This window comes from Hippopotamus amphibius, chromosome 1 (assembly GCF_030028045.1).
Source record: "Hippopotamus amphibius kiboko isolate mHipAmp2 chromosome 1, mHipAmp2.hap2, whole genome shotgun sequence".
Classification (NCBI taxonomy): domain Eukaryota; kingdom Metazoa; phylum Chordata; class Mammalia; order Artiodactyla; family Hippopotamidae; genus Hippopotamus; species Hippopotamus amphibius.
Window position 1 is genome coordinate 114,691,828 of NC_080186.1, and position 23,222 is coordinate 114,715,049.

The 23,222-nt window shown below is 55.9% G+C and overlaps 1 protein-coding gene across 3 annotated transcripts; it reads right to left on the reverse strand.

Annotated features, from left to right (window-relative positions):
* Window positions 1-554: 554 nt before the first annotated feature.
* RORC (RAR related orphan receptor C) lies at window positions 555-23,119 on the reverse strand. 3 transcript variants are annotated; one of them, XM_057723651.1, is made up of 11 exons: window positions 22,993-23,119; window positions 20,721-20,750; window positions 9,455-9,540; window positions 9,012-9,153; window positions 7,269-7,781; window positions 6,930-7,051; window positions 5,909-6,041; window positions 5,636-5,743; window positions 5,347-5,457; window positions 4,037-4,146; window positions 555-1,209 (listed from the first exon to the last, which is right to left on the reverse strand). In XM_057723651.1, exons 1-11 carry the CDS (start codon window positions 23,030-23,032, stop codon window positions 1,048-1,050), a joined length of 1,557 nt encoding a protein of 518 aa, XP_057579634.1. In that variant the 5' UTR covers window positions 23,033-23,119; the 3' UTR covers window positions 555-1,047. The 3 variants fall into 3 exon arrangements, with proteins under 3 accessions (XP_057579634.1, XP_057579643.1, XP_057579652.1); XM_057723660.1 differs by having other exon boundaries at window positions 896-1,209; window positions 5,672-5,743; XM_057723669.1 differs by lacking the exon at window positions 555-1,209 and adding an exon at window positions 1,264-2,794.
* Window positions 23,120-23,222: the final 103 nt, after the last annotated feature.

The following is a 23,222-nucleotide window of genomic DNA, read 5'->3' on the forward strand; positions in this document are numbered from 1 at the left end:
TGACTGATCAGTGTCCAGCCCTCTCTTCTTTTAGGGTTTCTTGTGACAGAAGACAGCTGGGGCTGGGATAGAGTCTGGGCCACCCCAGGTCTAAGATTGGTGACCTGGGGCACCAGGTGAAAATGTTCTGGGGTCCCTCTCAGGATTGGGATTCTTCCCCGAGGCCACTAAGTTCCTCTGAGCTGCGACCTCAAGGAAGACAGAGATTGTGTCAGATTAAATATGTCTATAGAGCTGCAGGACTACAGGTTGAGTGTGTGAGGATGTGTTTCACCTGTATGTGGATGTGTGACTCCGATTAGGTTTGTGTAACCACTAAAGTCTATTTTTAAAGTGCACATAAGAAGTTTGTGTTCTAACGCTCTGTTTGTCTGTCTATGATGCTCTTGGCCTTCATCACGCCCTATCCCTATACCCAAATCCCATAGAAATACTATCCCCAGCCCTCCCTTACACCCATCCCATCCTTACCCTCCACTTATCCAGTTTTTTTAGACCCCAGGGTGACCAACCATTTCCTTGCTGAGCTGGGAGGAAGGGGGAAGGCAGAAAACCTAAAGATCCAGATTCATGTTATATGCGGGTCCTCCTGGGTTCCAGCTGCCAGTCTCTGAGCTTGATGCGTCTCCCCAGCCAAAGCCCCCAGGGAAACACAATGAGGTATTTCAAAGGCCTGTTCTTAGCTTCTGAGCCCAGAGTTGCATTCTGTTTGTCCAGGAAGTCCTGGGTCCCCCTGTTGTCTTGAGGATGCCTAGGTCCTCCTAGAGGTCCTTGTTTCCCACCCCGGGCCTCCCAGAAGCTGGGGGTGACAGGGCACAGGGAAGGAGCCAGGACAAAGCTGAGGCTGGGGACGGTGTTTCTCCATCCGCACTCTCTGGCTCTTGGCTCGCTGCCAGGCAGGCTGGTGGGCAGAAAACCAGTCTCAGCATTTGCTCACCCCCCCCAAAAGAGGCAGAGACCACCCTCCAAGGGGCACAGGAAAGGAAAAGGCTGAGGAGAAGGTGAGCCAGCAGGCTCTGGGGAAGGGAACAGAATCCCTCCTCCAGGTCACTTGGACAGCCCCTCAGGCGGCTCCACTTCAGTGCTGAAGAGTTCCTTGTAGAGTGGAGGGAAAGCAGCTTGGACCACGATGGGGTGGAGATGCTGAAAGGTTTGCAGCTTTTCCACATGCTGGCTGCACAGGCTCCGAAGCTTCCCCTTGGGTGGCAGCTGGAGATGGGTTCATGAGGAAGGAGGGTCAGCCCTTCAGCTCTGTCCCCAGAGCGGAGAAGTCTTCCTATCCTTCCTGGGCTGGGATAACCCTCCTTGCTTTCTCCCTGTGCACTTGACACTTGTGGAACAGCCAGATCCCACTGGTAGGGGTAGGTCTGTGTTCAGGGAACTGGAGACAAGTGAGAACTGCTGTGGGACAGGTGCATGTTTCCTGGCTGAAACCCTCAAAGGGTGTTCTTGCTACTCCTAAAATGAGCGGTGTTAAAGACTCTCTAACTCACACTTTATGCTTTCATAATAGTGAAGTTCTGTTACTCTGTCCTATAATGGTACATGCCTCTTTGCCTTTGTTGAGACTGTTCCCCTTACCTGGAATGCCTTTCTAATTCTTCTGTGCTTGGCTAATTTTTACTCACCTTCAAAGTTACCTCCTCTAGGACAATTTCCCTGGATTAAGGGCCCTTCCTTTGGGTTTCCCTCTGTGTAGCACCTAAACCCCATTTTAGGAAAATGATCTACTTTGTCTTAAGACCCCTTAGACTTAAGCTCCTTAGCTAGGGTCTCTCTTCCTCCCTTCCCTCTCTCCCTCTCTCTGTATTCTCTGTACCTATCAAACTGCTTGCACATGGCAAATGCTCAATAACTGTTTGGATTAAGCAGTTTCCAAGCAGGCACCCAACACTGCAAATAGTAAACCAACACCGGCAGCCCTCAGCCCATGGAAGGGAATGAAACAGGCCCAGAGACCCAAGGAGGAGGCAGGGAGACCTCGCTGGAGAAAGACTGAGAAAACCATTTATCTTCTGCAGTTTCCTGTATAACCAAGTGAGGCTTAAAATACCTCTCACCAGCCACCCCCTTCTCCCCAGCTTAGTTGCCTAGGAAAAGGACAGTCAGGGAAAAGCAGGCAGCATGGGGTCCCTCGATATCTCTCGAATTCATCCTCTTTTCGATCCTCCGGCTTTATTTTGCATTGGTCTGGGCTATTGCAATAGCTTCATTCATTCATTCTTTCATTCGTTCTCACATATTTGTTGGAAACCTTTTGGCTAGGCACTGTGATGATACATCAGTGAATAAAATCTCTACCTTTATTCAATGTGTATTCTAGTGAGGGAGCCAGAAAATAAACATATGTTAGAGAACTTCTATAAAAAACAATAAAGCAGAGTGAATGGGTAGAGTGGCTTTTCATATGGGGTGGTCTGGGAAAACCTCTCCAGAATGAAGGGATGGAGCCGGCCATTTGGAAAACTAGGGGAAGAACCTTCCAGGCAGCTGGAACAGCAGCTGCAAAAGTCCTGAGAAGCAACTGGGCTTGATGTGTTCAGGGAAAAGCAAGGAGGCCAGTATGCTGGAATGGGTGACTGGGAGGGCAGTGGAAGGAGATGAGGGGAGAAAAGCAGTCGGGGGTCACACCATGAGGCCAGTCAGCCATGACACAGGCTCTAGATTTGACTCTCAGTGTGATGGGCAGCTATAGGAGCCCTGAACAGTGCTGCGTGGCTGCTGGAGGACAGACAGGGGTGGAGCGGGGGTCCAGTTCGGAGGCCTCTCTGGTGGTCCAAGTGAGAACTGACAGCTAGAGGGTGACAGTGGGGAGGTGATGTTTATTCCGAAGGTGGATCCGACCAGATTTGCTTTCCAACTGCTCTCCCAGGTTCTCCTCCTCCTAATCTGTGCTACCAGGCTTGAATATTTTTAGGGCAGAGGCTGTTGTTTAAGTCATTTCTGTATTCTCAGCACCTAGCACTGTGCCTGGCCCATAGCAAGGGCCCATTGCTTGAACCGTTACATAAATAATTCCTTTACAGTGGCTCCAAATTAAATTGCCTAAATAATAGCTCTGATGAAATCATTCCTCTAGCCGTTGGTGCTCTCCGTCGTCTGGAAATAAAGTCTTAACTCTTTAATATGGCCTTGAAAGTCCTCTCTGATTTGCTCCCTGACCTAATTTTCAAGCTTGTCTTCGGCTACTTCCCTGCCCCCATCAGTCTATCCCAGGGTAAAGTGATCTTACACGTTAATCAAAATGTTCCACAAACCACTCTCCATACATGCATTACCTTGCCTCCTACCCGACCCCCTGAATGCATGTTAAAATCTTACATATTTCATGGCCTGGTTTAAATGCCACCTCCCCTAGGAAGCATTTATGATCTACTCCTTTTACCCTCAAGTTATTTTTAATCCCTATTCCATGCTCCCGCATTTCTCCAATATCTCTTATTGTAGTAATATATTAGGGGCACAGGGATATGGTAGAAAGAGCTCTGGGATTAAACCTTGCATTTATCACTTACGATTGCGTAAACTTAGACAAGTCATTTACGGTTCCTTATCGCTACAGGGAGATTTTAACACCTATCTTGCTGACTGAGTTGGCACAAAGATGAGCATATCTGTGAAAGCACTTTGTTAATCACATTATTATTATATTCCATATCACATTCTACTCTATGTTAGAGTCGTTGGTACACGGTCTCTTCTTCACAGCAGATTAAAAACTCTCGGTGGGGGTAAAGACGGCTTCTCTGTATCTTTCCACTCCACAGTACAAGCAGGTGCTGGGTAAGCGGTAGCTCTATTAAACTGAATTGTTCCCTGGAGGTTGCTCCCAATTCCAGGCTCCCTAACTTTCCATCTTTACCCACATGGACGTGACTGCTCAGTCCCCTTGTCCCTGTGCTGTTGCAAGCTCTCTCATACAACTTAGCACTCATGCACCTCCTCCTCTGGACCCTCAGACCCTGGCCCTCGCAAGGCCTGTTGTCCCAGATCTGGCACTGGGCCTGACCTCCTCTGTCCCAGGGACTGCTCCTACCTTTGCCAGGATGCCTTGGCGATGAGTCTTGCAGAGATGATGATGAAAGGCCAGCTCCAGATTGTGCTGCAGCTGTTCTACTTTCCTTTTCTCTTGGAGCCCTGGCCGGTCTGAAGGAGGGGTCGGGGCCATAGCAAGAACAAGAAAGAACATGGACGTTAACTTCCCCAAAAGGGTGTGTCATTCTGGACATCTGTGCTGAATGGAGATCTTCTTAACTGAGTGAAAGAGCATAGGGTGTGTGTGTGTGTGTGTGTGTGTGTGTGTGTGTGTCTTGATTTGATAATGGTAAGATAGGGGGCCTTGGGCTGCGCTAGCTTTCTACACGGAAAACTGGGGAGAGATGAAAGGGATAAGACATTCCAATCTCCTAATTCCAAGCTGCCCTGTCCCTGGTACCCTGATACTTCACATAGGTAATTCAGTGCTTTCAATGCTAGGCACTAAAACTAGTACCTAGTTTCAATGCTGTGGGAAGAAAAAAAGATCTCCCCCCTCCCCCCAACCCTGCAAGGATGGCCCCTGATAGGAGATGGGCTTTGTGAAGCCACCTAGGTCAGCATCAGGGCCTCTGCAGCAGTCTGTGGCTAACTTCAAGAGACAAACCACCTTTTGCCCTGACTCCATAAAATAGCCAGAAGTCATCTTTTAAGTCTTTATTCCCAGTTCAAGGCGAATGTTTAGGTCTCTACTCATTGGCAGAGCCGGAAGACTGATAATCTTGACCTGCAAACTCAGGCTAGCAGCTCAACCCACTTCCCTAGGTCCTCTGAATCCTCAGCGTTCAGCTGGCTCCCCCAGCCCACTCCACTGTAGTGGAGCGGACATCCAGAGTCCTGCAATGATGGCACGTGGCCTTAAAATGAGTTCACACAGAGCAGTGGTTCTCAAGCTTGGTGGCACATCACGATCACTTGTGAGAGGCTGTTAAAAGCTCCCGTGTTTAGCAGCACCCCAGATCAATGACCTCAGAGTCGCAGCAATTGTTTTTAAAGCTCCCCAGGTGGTTCCAATGTGCGGCCACAAGGACTCACAAGCAGACTAACCTCTCTCAGGGAAGTGGCTCACTTGCTCTCTTCCTCACATCTCCCCACTGCTCCCACCCCACCTGCGCTGCTCTTTTCCCTCTCTCAGGCTCCTCTGGATCTTTATTGTAACGTGTCTTATTTTACAGCAATTTTGTGGGCGGGGCTTATTTTGCTCTTTAAAGCAACTTCCCAGATTTAACCACAAGCGAAGGTCCAGACGCCTCAATATCTGTCACACCCCCACCGCCTGAATGTCCTTTACTCAAGCCCAGTGACACTCACTGGCGTTGATGAGGACGAGGGCCGTGTAGAGGGCAATCTCGTCCTCGGAAAAGCGCAAGGCACTCAGGGAGCGGGAGAAGTCGAAGATGGAGCTGATGAGCTCGCTGCAGCCTGGTGCGGTGGAAACAAAAGAGTGAGCAAGGCGGGTGAGGCCACGGTGCCCGGAGGACACCCGCCCCTTGGTGTTCGCAGCAGAGCGGGCAGTCTGTCCTGAAAAGAGAGCGCCCTGGGTCTCTGAGCCTCGGACGGGGTCGGCACCCGATGCCTCTCATTTCCCCCTGCCCCTCACCCAAGGCTCGGAACAGCTCCATGCCACCGTATTTGCCTTCAAAAAAGACTGTGTGGTTGTCAGCGTTGTAGGCCCGGCACATCCTGACCAGCACCACTTCCATGGCTCCTGGGGGGTGGGCAGAAAGGCAGGGACACCGTCAGACAGGGCCTGGGATCTGTCTCTGTCTCCCTCAGGGTCCCGGTTCCCTTAAGGTGCCTCCCTCCACGCAGCCCTGCCCATTCCACCTCTGTTCCCGCCGCCCCCAGGCCTGCCCACGCTCCCCCCCGGCACCTGCTTTGAGTAGCACGATCTGGTCGTTCTGGCAGAGCTCCATGAAGCCAGAGAGCCTCTTAGCGAACTCCACCACGTACTGGATGGCCTCCGTCAGGCGGTGGGCACAGCGTTCCCACATCTCCCACATCGACTGCAGGGAAGGAGGGGGTCCCACTGTAGCCCTCTTGAGGACCCCGGGACCTCCCGAGGCCCTGGGAACCCAGGCAGAGGAACTGCAGGGGGTAGATTCAGAAGGCCCACATTGTCAGCACCAGTGTTTTTAGCCTATTCTTAGCACAAACGTGCACTCCAGGTTAATTTTGTCGCTTGGTCGCACTTACTGAGAGCCCACCAGCCACGGGCACTGAGTTAGCTGGTGTGGGGAATTAATAAACATCTGAGATACAGCTTTGCCCTCACAGAGTCTGTATCTTGTTGAGACGACCAGGACACCAAACAAGCACCAAACAAGCGTTTTTAACGCAGGAGGTGTTGTCAGAGTGATGGAAGGGAGAGGACAAGCTTTGAAGCCCAATGGGTCTGAACTTGCCTTCGGATCCACTACTTTGTGACATGGAGTAAGTCTGTGAACTCCTCTGAGCTCAGTTTCTCAGTCCATTAAAAACAGAAATAAATGCCAACCTCATAGGTTGGTTGTCCTAAGGGTCAAGGATAATTTATGTAAAGTGTTCAGCACAGTGCCTGGCAGAGGAGCATTTAACAAATGCTAATCAGAATTCTGACTAATGTCGTTGATACAGAAGGAGGAAGGAGAGTACCGTCTGTGCGCTGAGGTCAGGTGGTGGAGGAGGTAGGATGAAGGCCGGGTAAGATGGAGGCCGGGTAAAAACGACCACAGGCAGGAGCTGTGGAGAAGCTCTCATCCTTCTGCTAAGGTGCAACTTAAAAGTGTACACACTGTGTCTTTCTGTGAGACCCTGCCTTGCCCCAGCCCACTTGTGTGTGCAGGTGGCTGTCTCTGGACTCCCCCAGGGGTGGCGGGAGGTCCTCCCTTCCCCGCGCAGTCTCCTGGCCTCACCTTCCTCTGGTAGCTGGCCACCTCCTCTCGGGAGAAGATGTTCGAGCGCTGTCGGAGCAGGTCCTCCAGCCGCAGCTGACACGTCTCTCGGTAGGACTTACAAACGTTCTGCACCAGGTGCTCTGGGGCCAGAGGAGGAAAGCAGGGGCTCGATCTCAGCCAGCTCCTACCCTTCCCATACAAAGGCCACGCCTCTGCATGGCTTGGCCCTGTTCTGCCTCCCCCCCGAGACCCCTGTGCACGTTTGGTTTACATGGGTGCCGACTAGGGCCCCTTTCTTGGAAGCCACTCTATGTTCCTTCCCCTTCCTTCTCCCCAGTTACCTCCCCAGCCGCTCACCAGTCTCCGTCAGGGAGGCATAAGGCACCTCTGGGGTGCTGTGGAAACTGGGGCTGAAGAAGCTGTCCGGGCCCCGTCCGGGTTCCTCAAGCCCAGGATACCTGGGCTCCTCAGAGTGGAGTCCGCACCTGTTAGGGGCCAGCTGGCTGCCCGTGCCATAGACGTTCTCTCTGCCCTCAGCCTTGCCCCTCTCGGGGCTGTATTCCAGGTGGCACGAGGCCCCATTGAGCCCGGCTCTGGCCGAGCTGTTGGAGTAGGAGGGCCCGCAGCCGGGAGCTCTCAGGAGACTGGGGGGACAGGCCGAGGCCTCCGGCAGGTCAGGCGAGGAGCCCAGGGGCAGCTGCCCGTCTGGGAGCCCCAAGGTGCAGGCCAGGGAATCTGCTCCTTGGGCCCCCGCGGGAGGGGTCCTGGCTGCTTGTCCCCGTTGCTGCTCTTGCCGCTGCTGCAGTTGTTTCTGCACCTCAGCGTGCAGGCTGTCCCTTTGCTTCTTGGACATGCGGCCAAACTTGACAGCTGAAAGAGGTCCGGGGATCAGGAGTTTTTGAGGTGGGAGGACATGGTACAGGGCAGAGTCGATAGGCATTTTGATCATTACAGGGTTAACGCGCTGCTCCCTGAATAGCTGACTCCAGGCAGTGCCTGAGGGCCTCCCTTCAGGGCACTTTGTTCAAGACCCCTCCCACCTCTCACTCTTGTTTGCTTCAGGGCTCCGTCCAGCCCAGACCTTTCAGTCTCCCCAGCAAACTCTCCTTGCTCGAAACCAGCTTCTACTAGTGGCAGAATGAGCCTGCACTGAGGATCCTGACCTCCTGATATGGGGCTGGGGGTGGTTGGGTAGGGGGCCTCGAGCTGTAATTGGGGTCACCTCGCCTGTTTAGGAGGGTCGGAGGAAGAGGAGAGCCGAGAACACAGGTCTCCCTGTGGTCAGGGCTGCAGGCTCCCTGGTGACCTAGATACTCACCACAGCCCAACCCAGGCTCCGCGGCTTGTTTCTGAACATCCTCTTCTGCTCTCTCTTTCCTGCCTTTTCACTCGCCCCACCACCCCTCCCAGGTGTGGGGGCACAGCCCCTCGCCCCGCCTGCCCCTTTGCAACCCTGCGTGTTTCCTTTCGCTTTGTTATTTTGGGCGCTGAAAAGTGCTGACAGGCTCCTTCTGGCTCCTCATCGCCTCATGCCTCCCCCAGGGCCACCCTGCGCTCCTTCTGTGGTGTTTGGGGTGGGGTGGGGGGAGCGATTTGGGGGCTGCGAGAAGGCAGTGGCTGAGGAAGGTGGAGAAAGGCACCAGGAACCGCCGCCCTTCCCACTTTCAGCCTTCTGGGCTGTTCTTAGGCCAACTCCGGTCTCATTCGCATTCCAAGCCACAGCCCCATATTGCAGGCTGGGGATGGGGGACTAGGGAGGGAGACAGAGCTGGAACTGGAGCAATGGGGCAGGGGGAAAGATGTGGAACGCAGATGGGATCTGGGCCAGAGGGGAGTGGGGTGAGGAGACTCCATCCCGAGGAAGGAGAAAATGAAGAGTCTGAGACCTTGGGGAAAGGCAGGTTGTTGTAGCAGAGCCTTTGATGAGGGCGGCCTGCCCACCCCCATGGTGGACAGTGGAAGAGACAAGGGCCTGCTGGAGGGAAAGATGGAGTCCAGAGCTCCAGAAGGGCGTTTTAACCCCTGTCTGGCACAGCAGGTCAGGCCGCCCCTCTGGAGACTGAAGCCCGGCGGGGGAGGGGGCTGCCCGCTTGGCCTCACCATCTCGGGACATGCCCAGGGCCAGGCATTTCTGCAGGCGGCAGTGCTGGCACCGGTTTCGGCTAGTGCGGTCGATGGGGCAGTTCTGCTGACGGGTGCAGGAGTAGGCCACGTTACACTGCTGGCTCCGGCGGAAGAAACCCTGGGGAAGGCAGATGGAGGCCATAGCCGCGGATCCTGGCCAGGCCCAGCTCAGTCCCGAGTACCCGCAGCCTGCAAGCTCTGGCCCCACCTTTTCCAGATCTTACGACCCCTCAGTTTTCTCTCCTCCATTGTAATCTGTCCTGCAGTCACTTCCCTAGTTGAAGACAAGGCCCTCCTGTGCACAGGGCTCTCCAGGCAGCTCCTCAGCTGTCTCAGGAGACCTGCCCGGCAGGCAGAACAAAAGCCACCAAGACCCCTCTCCTCATCTCTGAAGAGACTGTGTACGTGTGTGCACTCACCTTGCACCCCTCACAGGTGATAACTCCGTAATGGATCCCAGATGACTTGTCCCCACAGATTTTGCAAGGGATCACTTCAATTTGTGCTGGAAGAGGGAAAGAGCAGAGGTCCACCCAGGAACATGTAGCGGATCCTACCCTCTGTACCTGGGCGGTGGATACAGGGACGTGGTGCTTCCCCTGCTTCCCTATCCCACTCCAGCTTACTGTTTCCCTCTTGCAAGGTGAGAGAAGGAATGAATGCCAAATGCTGCTCAGCAAAGGGTCTGTGGGGGCCGTTTTAGTTTCCCGGGGTGGCCGGGGGTTGTATCAGTTCTATGGGGGCAGAGAAAGCAGCTGCAGAGGCCACCTGTTCAGATGAAAAGCTCTAGTTGCCTCCCTCCTGCCTGGGGACCTAGGAGTCCTCATTGCTTCACAACACCTGCTTCCCGCCCAGGGGGCTTCCTCTGTGCCACCCTCCCCCGCTGGGGCTCAGCCCACAGGGGCAGAGTGTGGGGCATGGCGGGAAGATGTGGTGCACAGGGCAGAAGGCACCCGGGGGCCAGGTAGAGATGCCAGCCATCCTCAGCCGGGCAGCGAAGGCTCAGGGAAGGGCTATGCAGAGACCAGGGGCCAAAGGGGGCAGGGTCCACGGGGTCGGACCCAGAGAGGGTAGGGAGAAGCTGAGATGGAGCCCGAGGAAGTGGGGTCAACCAGCCAGCTCTGCCGGATGTCTGAGAGCCAGGGAGTGGATCAAACGGGGCTCCTAGGTTCCTGGCTCCGGAGAAGAGGATGGCTGTGCGTGTCTCAGCATAAGAGAGTGAATATGCTTATGTGTGTACGAGGGCTTCTGCGTCCAACTGTGTGAACACAAATCATGACTGTGAACACTGGCTGGGACTAGAGACCATCAAATTCAACCTCTTTTTATCCTTCACAGATGAAGCAATAGGCCAGATGAGTTCAGGGGGTTGGCCCAGGTTCATACAGCTAGTTTACCCGGGAGCTGGGTCTGTAGCCCAGTTTTCCATAGCTCTCCGTTCTGCTGTTCTGTGGATGACTCTGGGGCACACACGTCAGTGGGCATGTTGCATATTTGAAGGGGTGCTCGTGTGTGCGTGCATATGTGTGTACACGTGAAAGGTACGTGTGTTTCGTGAGCCAACGGGCATGTCTGCTTGAGCCAGTGTGCACACATGCGTATTTGTGTGTTAGTGTTTGCTCACTGGTGCCAAGACCCCCTCTCTCCCACTGAGCTCCTTGTAACCACCTCCCTGCTCCCTTCACTGTGGTTGGTTCCTGGCCGCAGGTTCGTGTCGACTTTGCCCCGTTCTTGTCAATGCCCACAACTCTCTGCTGAGTTTCAGGGACCAGGCGTTGGCCTCCCGCCAGCCACTCTTTGAAGGCTCTGGGCAGAGCTGGGGTCCCTTTTAGGTGTTTTCATCACTGCCAAGGGCGTGCGGGTCTCTCCTCTGCCATCGCTAACCTGCCGCCTCCCCTCCGAGGCGGAATGCCTGGGGTGGAGCAGGCCGTAAATCGGTCTAGGACTGTAGCGCCTTCACATCTCTGATTCCAAGGGTCAGAGGAAGCAGCAGGCAGCCTACAGGGCAAATCCACAGTCCTGTGAGCTCTCCTCTGGCCCAGGCCTGGACCCTGGTTGCGTGCAGGGCCTGCTGATGTGAGACGGGGAGGGCGACCGTGGCTCCGTGGCACTGCCCGAAATATTGTTTCTGTCCTCCTTAGACCATCATCCCCTCAGGGTAGCCTTGAACTGAGTCAGAGTAAGCAGCTGCCTTCTCACAGGGGACAAGGTGCTTGGGTGTCTGAAATTCCTCCATTAGAACTCGAGGCTCTCCTCACCCCCGGCCCCACTGGCCTGCCCGGCGCCCACACAGCAGGCTTGATCATCCAGGGCAGATGGCAAGGGAGCTTTCAGATTCTTTCCAGTAAATTAAGAGCAGGGTGGAATGAATGGAGGGAAGGGACAACAAGGGGGGGTTGGCTATCTGGAAAAGGGGCAGAGAACGCGGGGGCACCTGCACGTCTGGCCACGGGATTCCCTCGGTCTCAGTTCCCTTGCCTGTAAAATCAGGGTGAACATAGCCTTCCTCGCCTGTGAAGGGGGAGGTGGGTGGGCCGTAGCACGGTGGGTGCATGGTGTCACCTACGGAAAGTGCAGCGCAGCCGTGAGCACTGTGTGCCGGCTGCCACCACGCACAGCAGCGGGCGCAGAACCCAGAAGGCATTTGAGGCCCGAGAGACGCGCTCGTGCCCTGTGGAGTCTGCCCTTGCCTCTCCCCAGCACATTCCCCCCCCAGCCCTGTGGGATCTCGCTCTTCAGTGGCCTGAAGCCCAGAGAGCGCAGAAACCAACGCGGGGCACCCAAAAAAGTAAGCGGGAGGGAGACTAGGCCAAGCCACAGTGGGAACTCAGGCTCCAGCCCAGCAGTCAACCACAGGCCTCCCTGCCTCTTCCCTTCTCCAAGAGCCACATCCGTGTGCGTGTGTGTGCTGACCACACGGGTGACCCAGACACATCTCTCTGCCCCACGGCCTGACCCACTGCTTCTCCCGGCCATAGGAACCTCACAACAGTGTCACTAAGACCTTGCCCTTCTCACAGGACAATGCGGCCAGCCACAGACCACCTTCACATGTACCCGTGTTTGGGAGAGACCAGAGTTTGGAACCCAGCCACAAGGCCGACCACTCCCTCGTGCTCCCCAGCATGGTCTGAGACAGAGGTACACCGTGAGACAGGCACACAGGGAGGGGGACAGGTACATAGAGTCAGGGGTTTCAGACTAGAGGGTCAGACCCTTTAGCCTCTGAGCTAGAAAGACCAAGAGGTTTGGGACCAGGAGATAACAGAGACAGACCCAGAGAGGGAGCGCCGCAGAAACACAGAAAAACCCACGCTCGTGTCCTGGCCCCATGCACAACCCCCGGCCCTGTCAGCACTGTCAGGCCCTCTTATCCTACTCCTCCCTCCTGGCCCTGCCACCTGTACCCCAGCAATGCCAGCTACCCAAAACCTCAAAGAGAAAGTACCGGTGCATATGAGCGTGACTTGTGGAGGAGGGGAGGGGAGGGAACGGGAAGGGGACTGGCAGAGGTGGCTGTGGGGTGAGCCGGAGCTGAAAAAACACCTCGGATACCTCCCCTTCAGAATCTCCCTCTTGAGCCCTGTCCCTGAAGCAGCAGGTGGTGGGAACCCAGATTGGGGAGGGGAGCTGAGTAATCACAGGATTACTCAAGCTGTTTCCCGGGAGCCTGGCCTGCCAGGAACTTACGATCTAAGGGCCTGACAGTGCCAGGAACTAGAACCAAGCAGAGGTCAGGAACCTCTAGGCCAGCCCCTGCAGCACGGCTCCCACAGCAGCCCTCCCTCTGCCCGCCCTCGTCACTGCTCCAGGAAGGTCTTTGTAGCTCACTGTAGCTCTCTCCCAGGGCCCAGCAAAGGAAACCCTCCCATTCCAGGGAGGGAGAACTGTCCCTGCACACGTGATACCTCCTGCAACCATCTAGTGACTGCACGACTCTAGACCTCTGAGCTTCGATAAGATCATCCAGGGAGCTTGTTAAAACGCAGGTCCCTCCTCAGGAGGTCTGAGGGGGACCCAGGTTCTGCGTTTGAACAAGCCCTTGGTTGGTGCCCAAGCGTGCTGGTCCTCACCCTACATTTTTGAGTAGCAAGAATCTAGTCCCTCTTCCTGTTTGTGCCTCTTCCTGGGGCATAAGGGTGGGGTTGGTGGTCTCTTGTCCGGCTCATTCTTGTCTCTTCCCTGCCATCCAGTGTGACCTCTAAAACTTTATTCTGACATAGTACGAGGAAAAGAAAACGAACCTCTTCTGGACTGCTTCGGGGATTGAAGAATCCCCGGAGCCTTCCTCTGAGCACCTCCTATGTGGGGAAATACGGTAGAGACAAAGTAGGCTGTCCCCCTCCTTCCAGCCTCCTCTAATCTCACCCTTCTCACAGCTGCGAGATTCATTGATAGCGCTCTTTGAATGCATCCAGGGCCTGGCCCTGTGCCACCTTAGGAAACCAGCCCTGGGCCCTGTCCAGGTGCCCTACGCCACAGAGAGGAAGTGGTAGCAGCAGAGGAGGGGCTGCAACCCAGGGGGATCTCTCCCTTCAAGCCCCAGGACCACCCCCCGGCTCTGGTAGAGAAAGGATGCGGAGGAACCCTGGAGCCCTCATCTTTTCTTGGTGCCGCATCCCTCTAAAGCTAGGCTTCTCCTCTCTTCTCTTTCTCTCTCCTTTTCTGCGGTGCACATTGGCTAAGGGGGGATAATAATGACGGACGCAGCACTGGCTGACTTCTTACTCTGTGCCGGGCTTTACGCACACATGCTTCATTTAACGATCACAACAGTCCTGTGAAGTAGGTACTATTTGTATTCTCCCCATTTTACAAATGAGAAAACTGAGTCCAGGGGAGAGTAAGTGGCTTGACTAAGGTTACACAGCCAGAAGTAGTCGTTCACATCTGGCATGTGAACCCAGGTCTCTGTAACCTGAGAGCCAGTGTCCAAAACCATTGAGCCACATACTCGATAAGGATGAGACACCCACATGCACTGGGCAGGATGGGATGGGGGACAAGGTTACCAGCTGCAAGGGAAAGTGTGAAGTGAGCGGATGGGCTAGGAATGGAATTCAGGGCAGACGCCTGTGGAACTAAAGCTAGGACTCGTATCTAGTCTAAAGATCCAGAGGGACATTATTCCCAGTGTCCCACCCTTTCTTCTGTGGTGCCAGCCCCCTCCTGCCTTTGCCCTTGGCTTCTAAGGCCAAGGAGGAATGGCTCGCCCATCCCCCCAGAGCTCCTGGCTTGGGACTCCTTGGGAGACCACAGCTCCCTTGGGGCGTGGACTGGCTTTCACACATCTTGGTAGGCCTCTCTGCAGAAACGAATGAGTGAGAGAGAAAGAGGAATGCATCTCTTTTCTTAGCTTCGGGCCCCCTCACCCCACCTCCAAAACTCAGTCCCTCTCCCCACAGAGACCACAGCTCCGACCAGGGGACCCCTGTGTACCCCAGCCCGTCACCAGCCTCCCTCCTTTCTCAGCTCTCAGTTCCCGCAGCTTCTGCAAAGCTGGAAACCACAGCGGTGGGCTCCGCCACCAAGAGTAAGAGGGGGAGGGTTGGGTGGGGGTCAGGAGAGAAGCAGTTGTACCTGGTGAACGTTCCTCCCTGCCCATGGCGAGAATTTTCTGCTGATACACCCAGATCCCAGGGCTGAGAAAGTAGTGAAGCTAAAACTCAGGTGGGCGAGGGAGAGTCTGGGGTTTTGAAAAGCCATGAAAGACGGCCAGCCACCTGAAACCCCACCTTGGTGCCCCCGCCACCCCCGCAGTCTGGGACAGGAGAAAGGAGGGGAAACAGAAGAACTGAGTGAAAACAACCAGTGGATGGGGGGAGGGGATGAATCACCAGGAGGAAGCTATGAGGAGTGGGAGCCCAGACGTCACAACCAGTGGCCTTCCCGGCCTCGGGGCTGTGTCTTCTTTCTGGAGTGTCTCTGCTGCTGCAGGAGACCAGTGGACCCAGAAAGACCCCGGCTCTGGCCCTGAGGCCCTGCCCTTTTGCCGTCCCTCCCCTCAAATAGGTATCTCCATCCTTTCTGAGCCCCGGGGCGTCCCAGGGAAGGGGCAGTATTGCAGCAACAGGAGGAGTGGAGATAGATTAGATCTCAGAAAGGACTAGTCACTGGAGGACAGGAGGAGACCCCAGGGCTGCCTTTCTTAGAGAGCTCTTAGCATGGGAAAGTCCCTGTTCCCTGTTTGAGTCACGACATGGAGGCAGGGGAGGGGGAGGGAGCCCCCGGGAGGGGTAGGCATACCAACACCCAAGTTTCATTGTGACGGGACAGGCTGGGATGCTCCCAACTGCTAGTGCCTCAGGCTGGGGACGTTTGGGAGTTTGGGAGTCTCGTTAGGAATGGGAACAGAGGAAAATGTGAAGGCGCGACAGTGATGCAAGGAAGGAGGGGGGCCTTTTTAAGGTTCTCAGATGGCCCTGGGCTCTGAGGTCTGTGGCACCCTAGGACTTGGACTTCTTTCTGGCCCCTGCCTCCTCTTTATCATGACCAGACTTGAGAAAGATCAGGGCAACCCACAGACAGGCACGCAACCTCGTCTCCCTCGTCTCCCACTGTCTAGTGGCTCCACATCGGCCAGGACCTGGAGTGAGCTGACGGGGCTACCCTCCCTCTGGCTGGCTGGGGAGTCTTTCTGGCTAATGGACATTTCCTCTCTACTGAGCAGCAGGTCGCCATGGCAGCAAGCCTGTATCATTCTTTCAGAACTTCTATAAATCCCATGCCTCCCACTTTCTGCCTTCCTAGACCCGATCAATACTCAGTGTCTTCCCTCTCCTGCCAGACGTCTTCCCTCTCTGTTCCTCCCTGCGTGTGTGTGCCTTTCCATCATCTGCACTCCAGTCTGTCTCAGGCTACGCACTGCAATGTTTTGACTCTCCTGGCATTTCTCCAGTTATATCTCTCTCTGGACATCACTCTTTCCCCATGTGTTTCATAGATCTTCTGTCATTTGAGTTTGGTCTCTGCATCTTTCCTTATTTCTTGGTCTGTTTCTGCTCCTTGTGTGTTTGGCCCTTGGGTCTTTGGATGTGTCACAGTCCCAAGACCCCAGGGCTCTGCCCACCCCAGCTAAGGTCAGAGAACATGGTGGTGGCTGGCACTCCCTAGGGGGTCAGGGCAGTCAGATAATCTGGGGCTATGAGATACCCAGAGATGTCCAAGTGAGAAGGACCAGAGGTACCAACCCCCAGATTGGAGGAGACCCTTCTCCTGCCCCAGGGGGATATCATGTACAGCTGCCCAAGTGTCTCCCCTGTCCAGTCCCAAGACCTCCTGCCCTCCTGCCAGGATCTGAAGCACATTTGATCATTGCTTTCCAGAGTGGATTTGCTGATTTTGAGACCATTTCTGGGAAGATCGGTTTGCTAACTGTTGCTGCGAATGGGAAGAAGCTAGAAGGGAAACGGAAGCTCCAAGAGGCCCTTCTTCTTGTGGAAGTTTTTGGCTCTTCTCCTCCCCCGCTCCTGACCTGCCCCAGCTCGTACACGTGCACTGCAGTCTCCGTCCCAAGCGTGGACGTGAAGTTCTTTCCTTTCCTTGGCCGCCTCTCTGTGTACCCTCTGGGAAAGCTGAGTTTCCTCCACTACCCTAGGGGTGCTTAAGTCGGAGACCAGCGCTCTCTCCTTGGTCCCGGGCCCTCAGACCTGGGAGCGTCTCCAAAGTTGGTTTTGTTTTTAAATTCAGTTTACTTGTTTTACAGGAGACAAGGGCCCAACCACTTGCCTAAGGCTACAAGGTTAGTCAGTGACAGAGGTGGCACCAGAACCTAGTCTTTAGGCTCAGCCCATGGGTCTTTCCAGGACCCAATATGGCCTGTCTTTTGTGGGTTGTGGGAAGACCCCCGGTTGGGGCTTCCCTTTTCCTCCCTTGCCCTGTGCTCTGAGAGGTCCTCTGGCTGCCCTTACAAGGGTGATTTGCCCATCCCTGCTCTGCTAGAAGGCACAGGGACCCCAGACATCTGCCACCAGCTGTTGGCCCAGGGCTCCGGGCCAGGAAGCCGGTGAAGCTGAAGGCTCTTTGCTTCCATCTCCACTGCCTGATCCTACTCATCAAAGAGGCATCTGAACCTGGGGTGGGGACTCTCTCTCTCTCTCTCTCTCTCACGCACACACACACACACACACACAGGGCACCCCGGCTGCATTCCACTTGGTCCTCATGTTCCTACGTTGGGCAGAGAAAGCGTGATGGCTCAGAGGCCTGGATGCTGGGGTTCTGACCCCCTCTGCCAGCTGACCTCGCTGTACCCTCCCCATCCCGCCGCTTCAGGTCACAGCAACTCCTCTGGCCTCTTTTCTCACCTACTCTCAGGCAGTTTGGAGGCATGGAGGGAAACGCTGCAGTGGGAGCCGGGAGAGTGCGTTCAGGCTGCCTGTTAATTACCAACCTCCACCTGCTACAGCTGTGTCATCTGGGGTGAAGCACTGGGCCTCTCTGGGTCTCAGTCTCTTTTGGTAAAATGAAAGGCAGCGTACCTCACATACTCTCGGAGATCCTTTCCAGAGCCCATGACAGTGGAGTTCCTCAGTAGTCTCTTTACTGCGGCTGCTCTAAGAGAACTATTTGGGGAGCAAGACTCCCCGACTACTCCACCCATCTCCCAGTTGACCTTGCCCTTGACCGGGACACACCCTGCCAGGGAAGAGTACTCAGCTTTGCTCACACTGTTCCCAAGATGCCCCTCCTTTCCAGAGGGCCCCAGGCTTCCCCACTCCCAAGATGCCCCTCCTTTCCAGAGGGCCCCAGGCCGCCCGTTCACTTACTTCTCATGACTGAGTTGCGGGCTTTGCCGCCTGGGCTCCCTGTCCGCAGCGGGGGTGGTCCAGGGATGGGGTGCAGCTGGCGGGGGGGCTGGGGGGCAAGGCCCTTTCAGGAGAGCCTCAGCCCGCAGCTTTGCACCTAGCTCTCCCCCAGCGCTTCTGGGCAGGGGGGGTTTAAGATCTGTACCACACAGGTGGCCAAGTGACAACCCCCCAACTCCACCCGCCCTACCCCCCGGGGCGCAGTGGGTAGGATGACAGGCGCCCCGTGTGGCCAATCTGGGCCTGGGGCAGAGTGTGAGGGGCGGGGCAGCCAATTGCAGGGGGCGTTGGAAAATTCCAAAACCACATGCGACAGCCACACGCGGTAAAAGCTGTTTCCACCCGCCAGGGTAGTTCTGGCAGGGGAGCCGGAATGGAACTCACGCGAGCCTGGGGCCAGGTCCCTACTTCCCCTCCCCCCGAGGATCCCCGAGCCTGACCCTCTTTGGCAGGTGACTCCAGGAACAGGGATATTTCTAGAGGTAAGTCACAGAATGTCTGCCTGGGGCCGCCTGCGTGCGACCCGGTGGACTGCCAACAGCTGTGCTCAGTGAGATGCAGTTTGGGAGGCTGCCCCACCACCCACCATGCTCACGCCCTCCCTACAGACACGGTGCATGCCCCGGGCTAGGGAATAAATGATAATAGCAGCAGTAATCATCATCAGACAAATGCCACTATCTGTAGGAGGGCTTAGTCCATCAGAAATTTCCTCAGCAGCAAAACTGCTGAAACTGGAATGCAGACGGTGATAATAATAAGGCTTAACCATGTGCCAGAGATGGCTCTTAATGTTTTATGTGGATTATCTAATCCTCACGAAATACTTTATGTGGCAGGTACCATTATTGCTATTTCAAAGATGAGGAACGTGAGACACAGAGAGGTTAAGTAACTTGCCCAAGGTCACACAGCTAGTAAAGCAGTAGAGTCAGGATTCAAAATCAGGCAGTTTGGCCCCAGATTCCACTTGAGGAATGGGAAGTTATCTCTGGTTCAGGTCTGTTTTTGAGGGCCTCCAGGTGTGTGAATTCTCTCTGTAGAGTTTCTTGGCCTTGGGGTCCTTCTGTGGGGCCAATCGACGTCTGAGGCCCTCTTAGCCTCATATCTGCTCTGTGGGATACCTCAGCCTCGGGGTTCCCCCTTCAGGATCCCTTAGTAGTCAGCTTCCTCTCAGTCTGGGGGTCCGTCCTGGGCTCCTCCCTTCTTGGGGGTGTCTTGGACCCCCTTTTGGGGGCTGTCTCAATTCTGGAGCCCATTTTTCAGAGCCCCTGGGCCTGGGGAAGGTGTTAGTCTCTCCGGGATTCTCTGGGCTAAGCCTCCTACGAGGTCTCTGATCTTGCCTGGACTCTAACTAACGGCTCCTCAGCCTGGCACAGGCCTTCCCCTGCTGGCCTTCCTCAGGCTCTCGGGAGCTGGGCAGGGGTTGGGGAAGGGGCTGTCAGCCTGTGTTCTCCTGAGGACACTCATCGGTGGGGGTGGGGTGAGGGTATGGTTGCCCAGGGCCAGCGGGTTGGGAAGGGGATAAGGGGATGTGGTCCTGGCTGAGGTTTCTGCGGTAAGGGGTTAAGGGTAGGAATGGAGTTCAGCCTCTTCCAGTTCCAGATGATCCGAAAGTCCCCCTTCTCCCCCCCACCCACATATGGTCCCTGGCCCCCACCTCCCCCAGCTCACCCGCGTCACTCCTTGACCCGCTTTCCTCCCAGGGCCCTGCTCAGCATTTCCGTGGGGCCCTGTGGCTAGGGGCAGGCGAGGCACCGAGCAGGATTGTGCTGAGCAAAGCAACCCCCCACTCAGAAGGATGCAGCATCCTGGTGGCCCCCCAGCCCCTGTCTGACCAGCTCAGGGAGGAGGGTGACGCTTTTGCCCTCTGAGATCTCTCTGCTTGGGACAGGGAGCTCTAGGCAATTTTGACAGCAGGAGGAGCTGCAGTGAGCTCTCAGGAGGAGCTGGTAGGCAATCCAAGGGAAGGTCATAGAGAAATGCAGGTGGCCTCTCCTGCTCCAGAGTGGTCCTCGTCAATTCAAGGACGCCTACAAGGCCTTCCTCAGAGAGCCCTCAGGCTGGTAGGGGCATGTCAATGGGACATAAGCTTTGAGACCAAGGTGCAGTGGGTGCATTTTCTGGGGGAGTAGCCTCTCCCATGAACTAGGAGGATAGATCTGATGTGCTGAGATTTCCCTAGAGAGGATGTTACTTGCTAGTATCCATTGGGAAGTCCTTTCTGAGCTCTAACCCCTTTCTCACATGCTGTAGCCTCAGTCTTTCAGGGCCCCAGGACCCAGAGTGTTCCTATCCATCTCTGTGTTTCCTACAGAGATGAAGGCTTTCCTGCTTTCCAGCCCTGCACAGGCTGGCCCCAGGCTTGTTCACACCTCGGGATGTGTTAACCACAGAGATGAACACCAGACCTGGCTCTGCCACCACAAAGCCTGGTGCAGGCTCCCTGAGTCCCTGAGGCCACCCTGCCTCGCCTCCACACCTCCCTCCGCCACCCACCCCTTGAACCTGCCCCACCCCCTCGTGTCGCCTGTGCCTCTGTCCAGCAGCTCCCTCTCCTTCTGCCATGGCCCCTGTCATCGTTAGCTCTTTGTTTCTTTGCGACTGTTCCCTCTCACGCCTCAGGCTTCTTTCTTACCTCCTCGGATTGCCCCGATCTTGAGGTTTCTTCACCCCTCCCCCTCCTTTCCTCACCTCCCCGTCTCCTCTGTTTTTCTAGGCTCCACCTCCCTTCAGGCCTGGCCAGCTCTGCCTGGCTGCTCCATCGCTGTGCAAGGCACATGCTTTTGTTTTACACGGACCTCCCAGAGCCCTTGCTTGAATTCTTTGCCATCTCTCCACACCCCAGCACCAGTTCCTGCCCCAATTCTCTACTCACAGGTGTGGGTCTTCTTTGCAGCCAGCAGCTCTGTAAAGAGAAGAGAGGGGGTCAGGGCCAAAAGCTGAGGACCACAAGGGCGAAGAGACACTCCCTGATGCCCAGGCCCTCATCCCCACCCCATTCCTTCCCAGCAGAACCTGGCGTCTGGGGAGAAGATGGGACCACCCTCCACTGCACCCCTCCCTTCACTCTCTGCCCCACAGCCACACGAGGCCTCTTCCAGGTCCTCAAAAGTGCCAGGCTCCTCACTACTCTGGGACTTCTCCATACTATTCCTTCTGCCTGGAATGCCTTTCCCTTGCCTCTCCTCAATCTAGATGACTTCTCATCCCCCAGGTTCCTGATTATATCCTTTCTTTGGAGAGTTCCTGCTGCCCTTGTGCTTACACATGCAGCACCAGCATTTGATTTCCTGGCATTCACCACATCATCTCACTGCTATACTTGTGAAATCTGTGAAACGGGGCTTTCCTGCTAGACAGAACCCTATGGAGGCAGGGACCTTGTCTGCCTTGTTCATCTTGTTATTCTGTAGTGTCTGCCCCTTAGAGGTACACAATAAATATTCTGCAGTCAGAGTTAAATGTCTTGGTTGCTTATTTGTGTCTGAGAGCACCTGGGAGTTCCAGAGGTGTGGGGGTTGAGGGTAGGGTAGTGAGGAGGTTAGGAGGAGAAGGAAAGGAGAGCTGTAAGCACAGACCCCTGCTCTGCCTCCTGCAGGCTCTGGCTCCACTGGCCCACCAGCCTGCAGAGGAAGGAATCCCTGCTGCTGTGTGTGGCTGGTCCAGGTGGAGAGCAGGCGGTAGGGGACACAGGTGGGTTGATGTGGGGTGGACAGGGAGGCACAGACCTCCAGAAGGGCAGCTGCTGAGGGGAAAGCCTTAGCTAGAGCGTCGTTGGAATGGGGAGGAGGGTGTCATTCATTCATATGGTTAGCTTTTATTAAACGCCTACCAAGGGAGCCCCTGGGAAGAAGCTTCCCCTGCCAGACCTTGGTGTATTTCCTACATCCACACAGCAGCTCCTCATAGAGCACAGGGCCAGTGTTTCGTTTCAGAAAACCCTGCAGGCCTGCCTTATGCTCCCTATAGTTTCCCTAACCTCTGACTCTGCTCTCCTGTTATTTTGTCCTTCTACTTGTCCAATACCTGACACCTCCCCGCTTCCATCCCGCCCCTCTGCCGCCCCCCCCCACCCCGCCATACACACTTTCCCTCTGCCCAGGAGATGCTCCCTACAAGCAGGCTTCCTCTACTAGGCTGAGTGGGGCTGAGTGGACTTGAAGGCCTGGGCTCTGCTGGGGTGGGGTGGGGGGAGGACTGCCCAGAGAGGGAGAGGCTCCATCCGGCCCCTCCCGCCTCCCCACCGATCCTGTCTGGCCCCACCCAGCTTCCTCCCTGACGTGGCGCCGTCTCTCTGGCCTCCAGCCTTGCACCTTGGAGCAGTCCTGGGGTGGGGGTGCTCCCCTCCCGTGTCCAGGCAGTGGAGTTCTTCCTCCACCAGATGGCCCCGCAGTTTTCCCCTCAGTGCTCACACCTGGCCTAGCATGTGGCCAAGGGATCCTGCTGAGAGGGTCTCTGAGTTAGACCACCTGCGGGGCCAAGGACTGCCTGACTCTCTGTCCCCGGCTGCCCCTGGCCGAGTGCCCCACATTTTCTGCAGAAATGAAACTCCACGCCCCACCAGGGCCAGGGGGGAGGAAAGTGCTGGGCTGGTGGGCATGGCAGCGGACAGGGTCTTATTGCTTTCTCCCCAGACCCTTTGTCATCCTTAAAGGCGGGATGGCTTCCTCTGTTGCAGCTTGAACAGAAGGTGGAGTGGTCAGCCTCCCACTGCTGTCCGGGGTCCCAGCCAGATGAGCAGTGTCCGCCTTTCCTCCCAGGAGCACTCACACTTGGGAGGGCGTGCCCGTGCTCGGACCCTTCCTTCCTCCAGCTTCCCTGACTCTGCATTCCTTCCCCATCCCACCTGTCTCTTCCTTCTTCATGTCTCCCTTTCTTTCCCCTCCATGTGCTTCCTGTTTCCCCCTCTTCCTATTTCTCCTCTTTGTCAGGTCCCCAGCCTCTCCTCCCATTTCTCCTTCAGCCGCTATCGAGACCTGTCCTGTCTCACCGGCCTGCCTTCCCCTGCCAACCCATCTTTCTCTCCTTCTCTCTTGGCTTGCCCCTCCTCCCTTCCTCCCTTCCCCACCAGTCTCTTGCCATCTCTCCTTCCTCTGAACCTCCTGGCAGCCCCTTCCACCTGCCTGCAGGGCCGTAGGGCCTCTTACCCTGTGAGGCTCGGTGGTGTCTCTGTGGGGCCCTGTCCATGGGGCAACTCCCTTGGTGCCGTCCTTGCTGCCCTGGCTGCCCAGGAGGGCAGGGATCAGGGCCCAGGGGAGGGAAGAGGGAGGAGGGAGGGAGCACCTGGCCCGGCAGCAGGCAGGGGAAAGGAGTGGCTGGCAGAGTGTCCCAACATCAGGAGGGGACAAGGGGAGAGACGGGAGGAACAGAGTGTGGA

Coding starts and splice junctions, on each gene's coding strand:
- RORC (XM_057723651.1), bottom strand. CDS start 23,032: ATGGACAGGGCCCCACAGAGACACCACCGAGCCTCACAGG. Junction 9,154..9,454: donor TCACCTGTGAGGGGTGCAAG/GTGAGTGCACAC, acceptor TGCCTTCCCCAG/GGTTTCTTCCGCCGGAGCCA. Junction 7,782..9,011: donor CCTGGGCATGTCCCGAGATG/GTGAGGCCAAGC, acceptor GACCTCTTTCAG/CTGTCAAGTTTGGCCGCATG.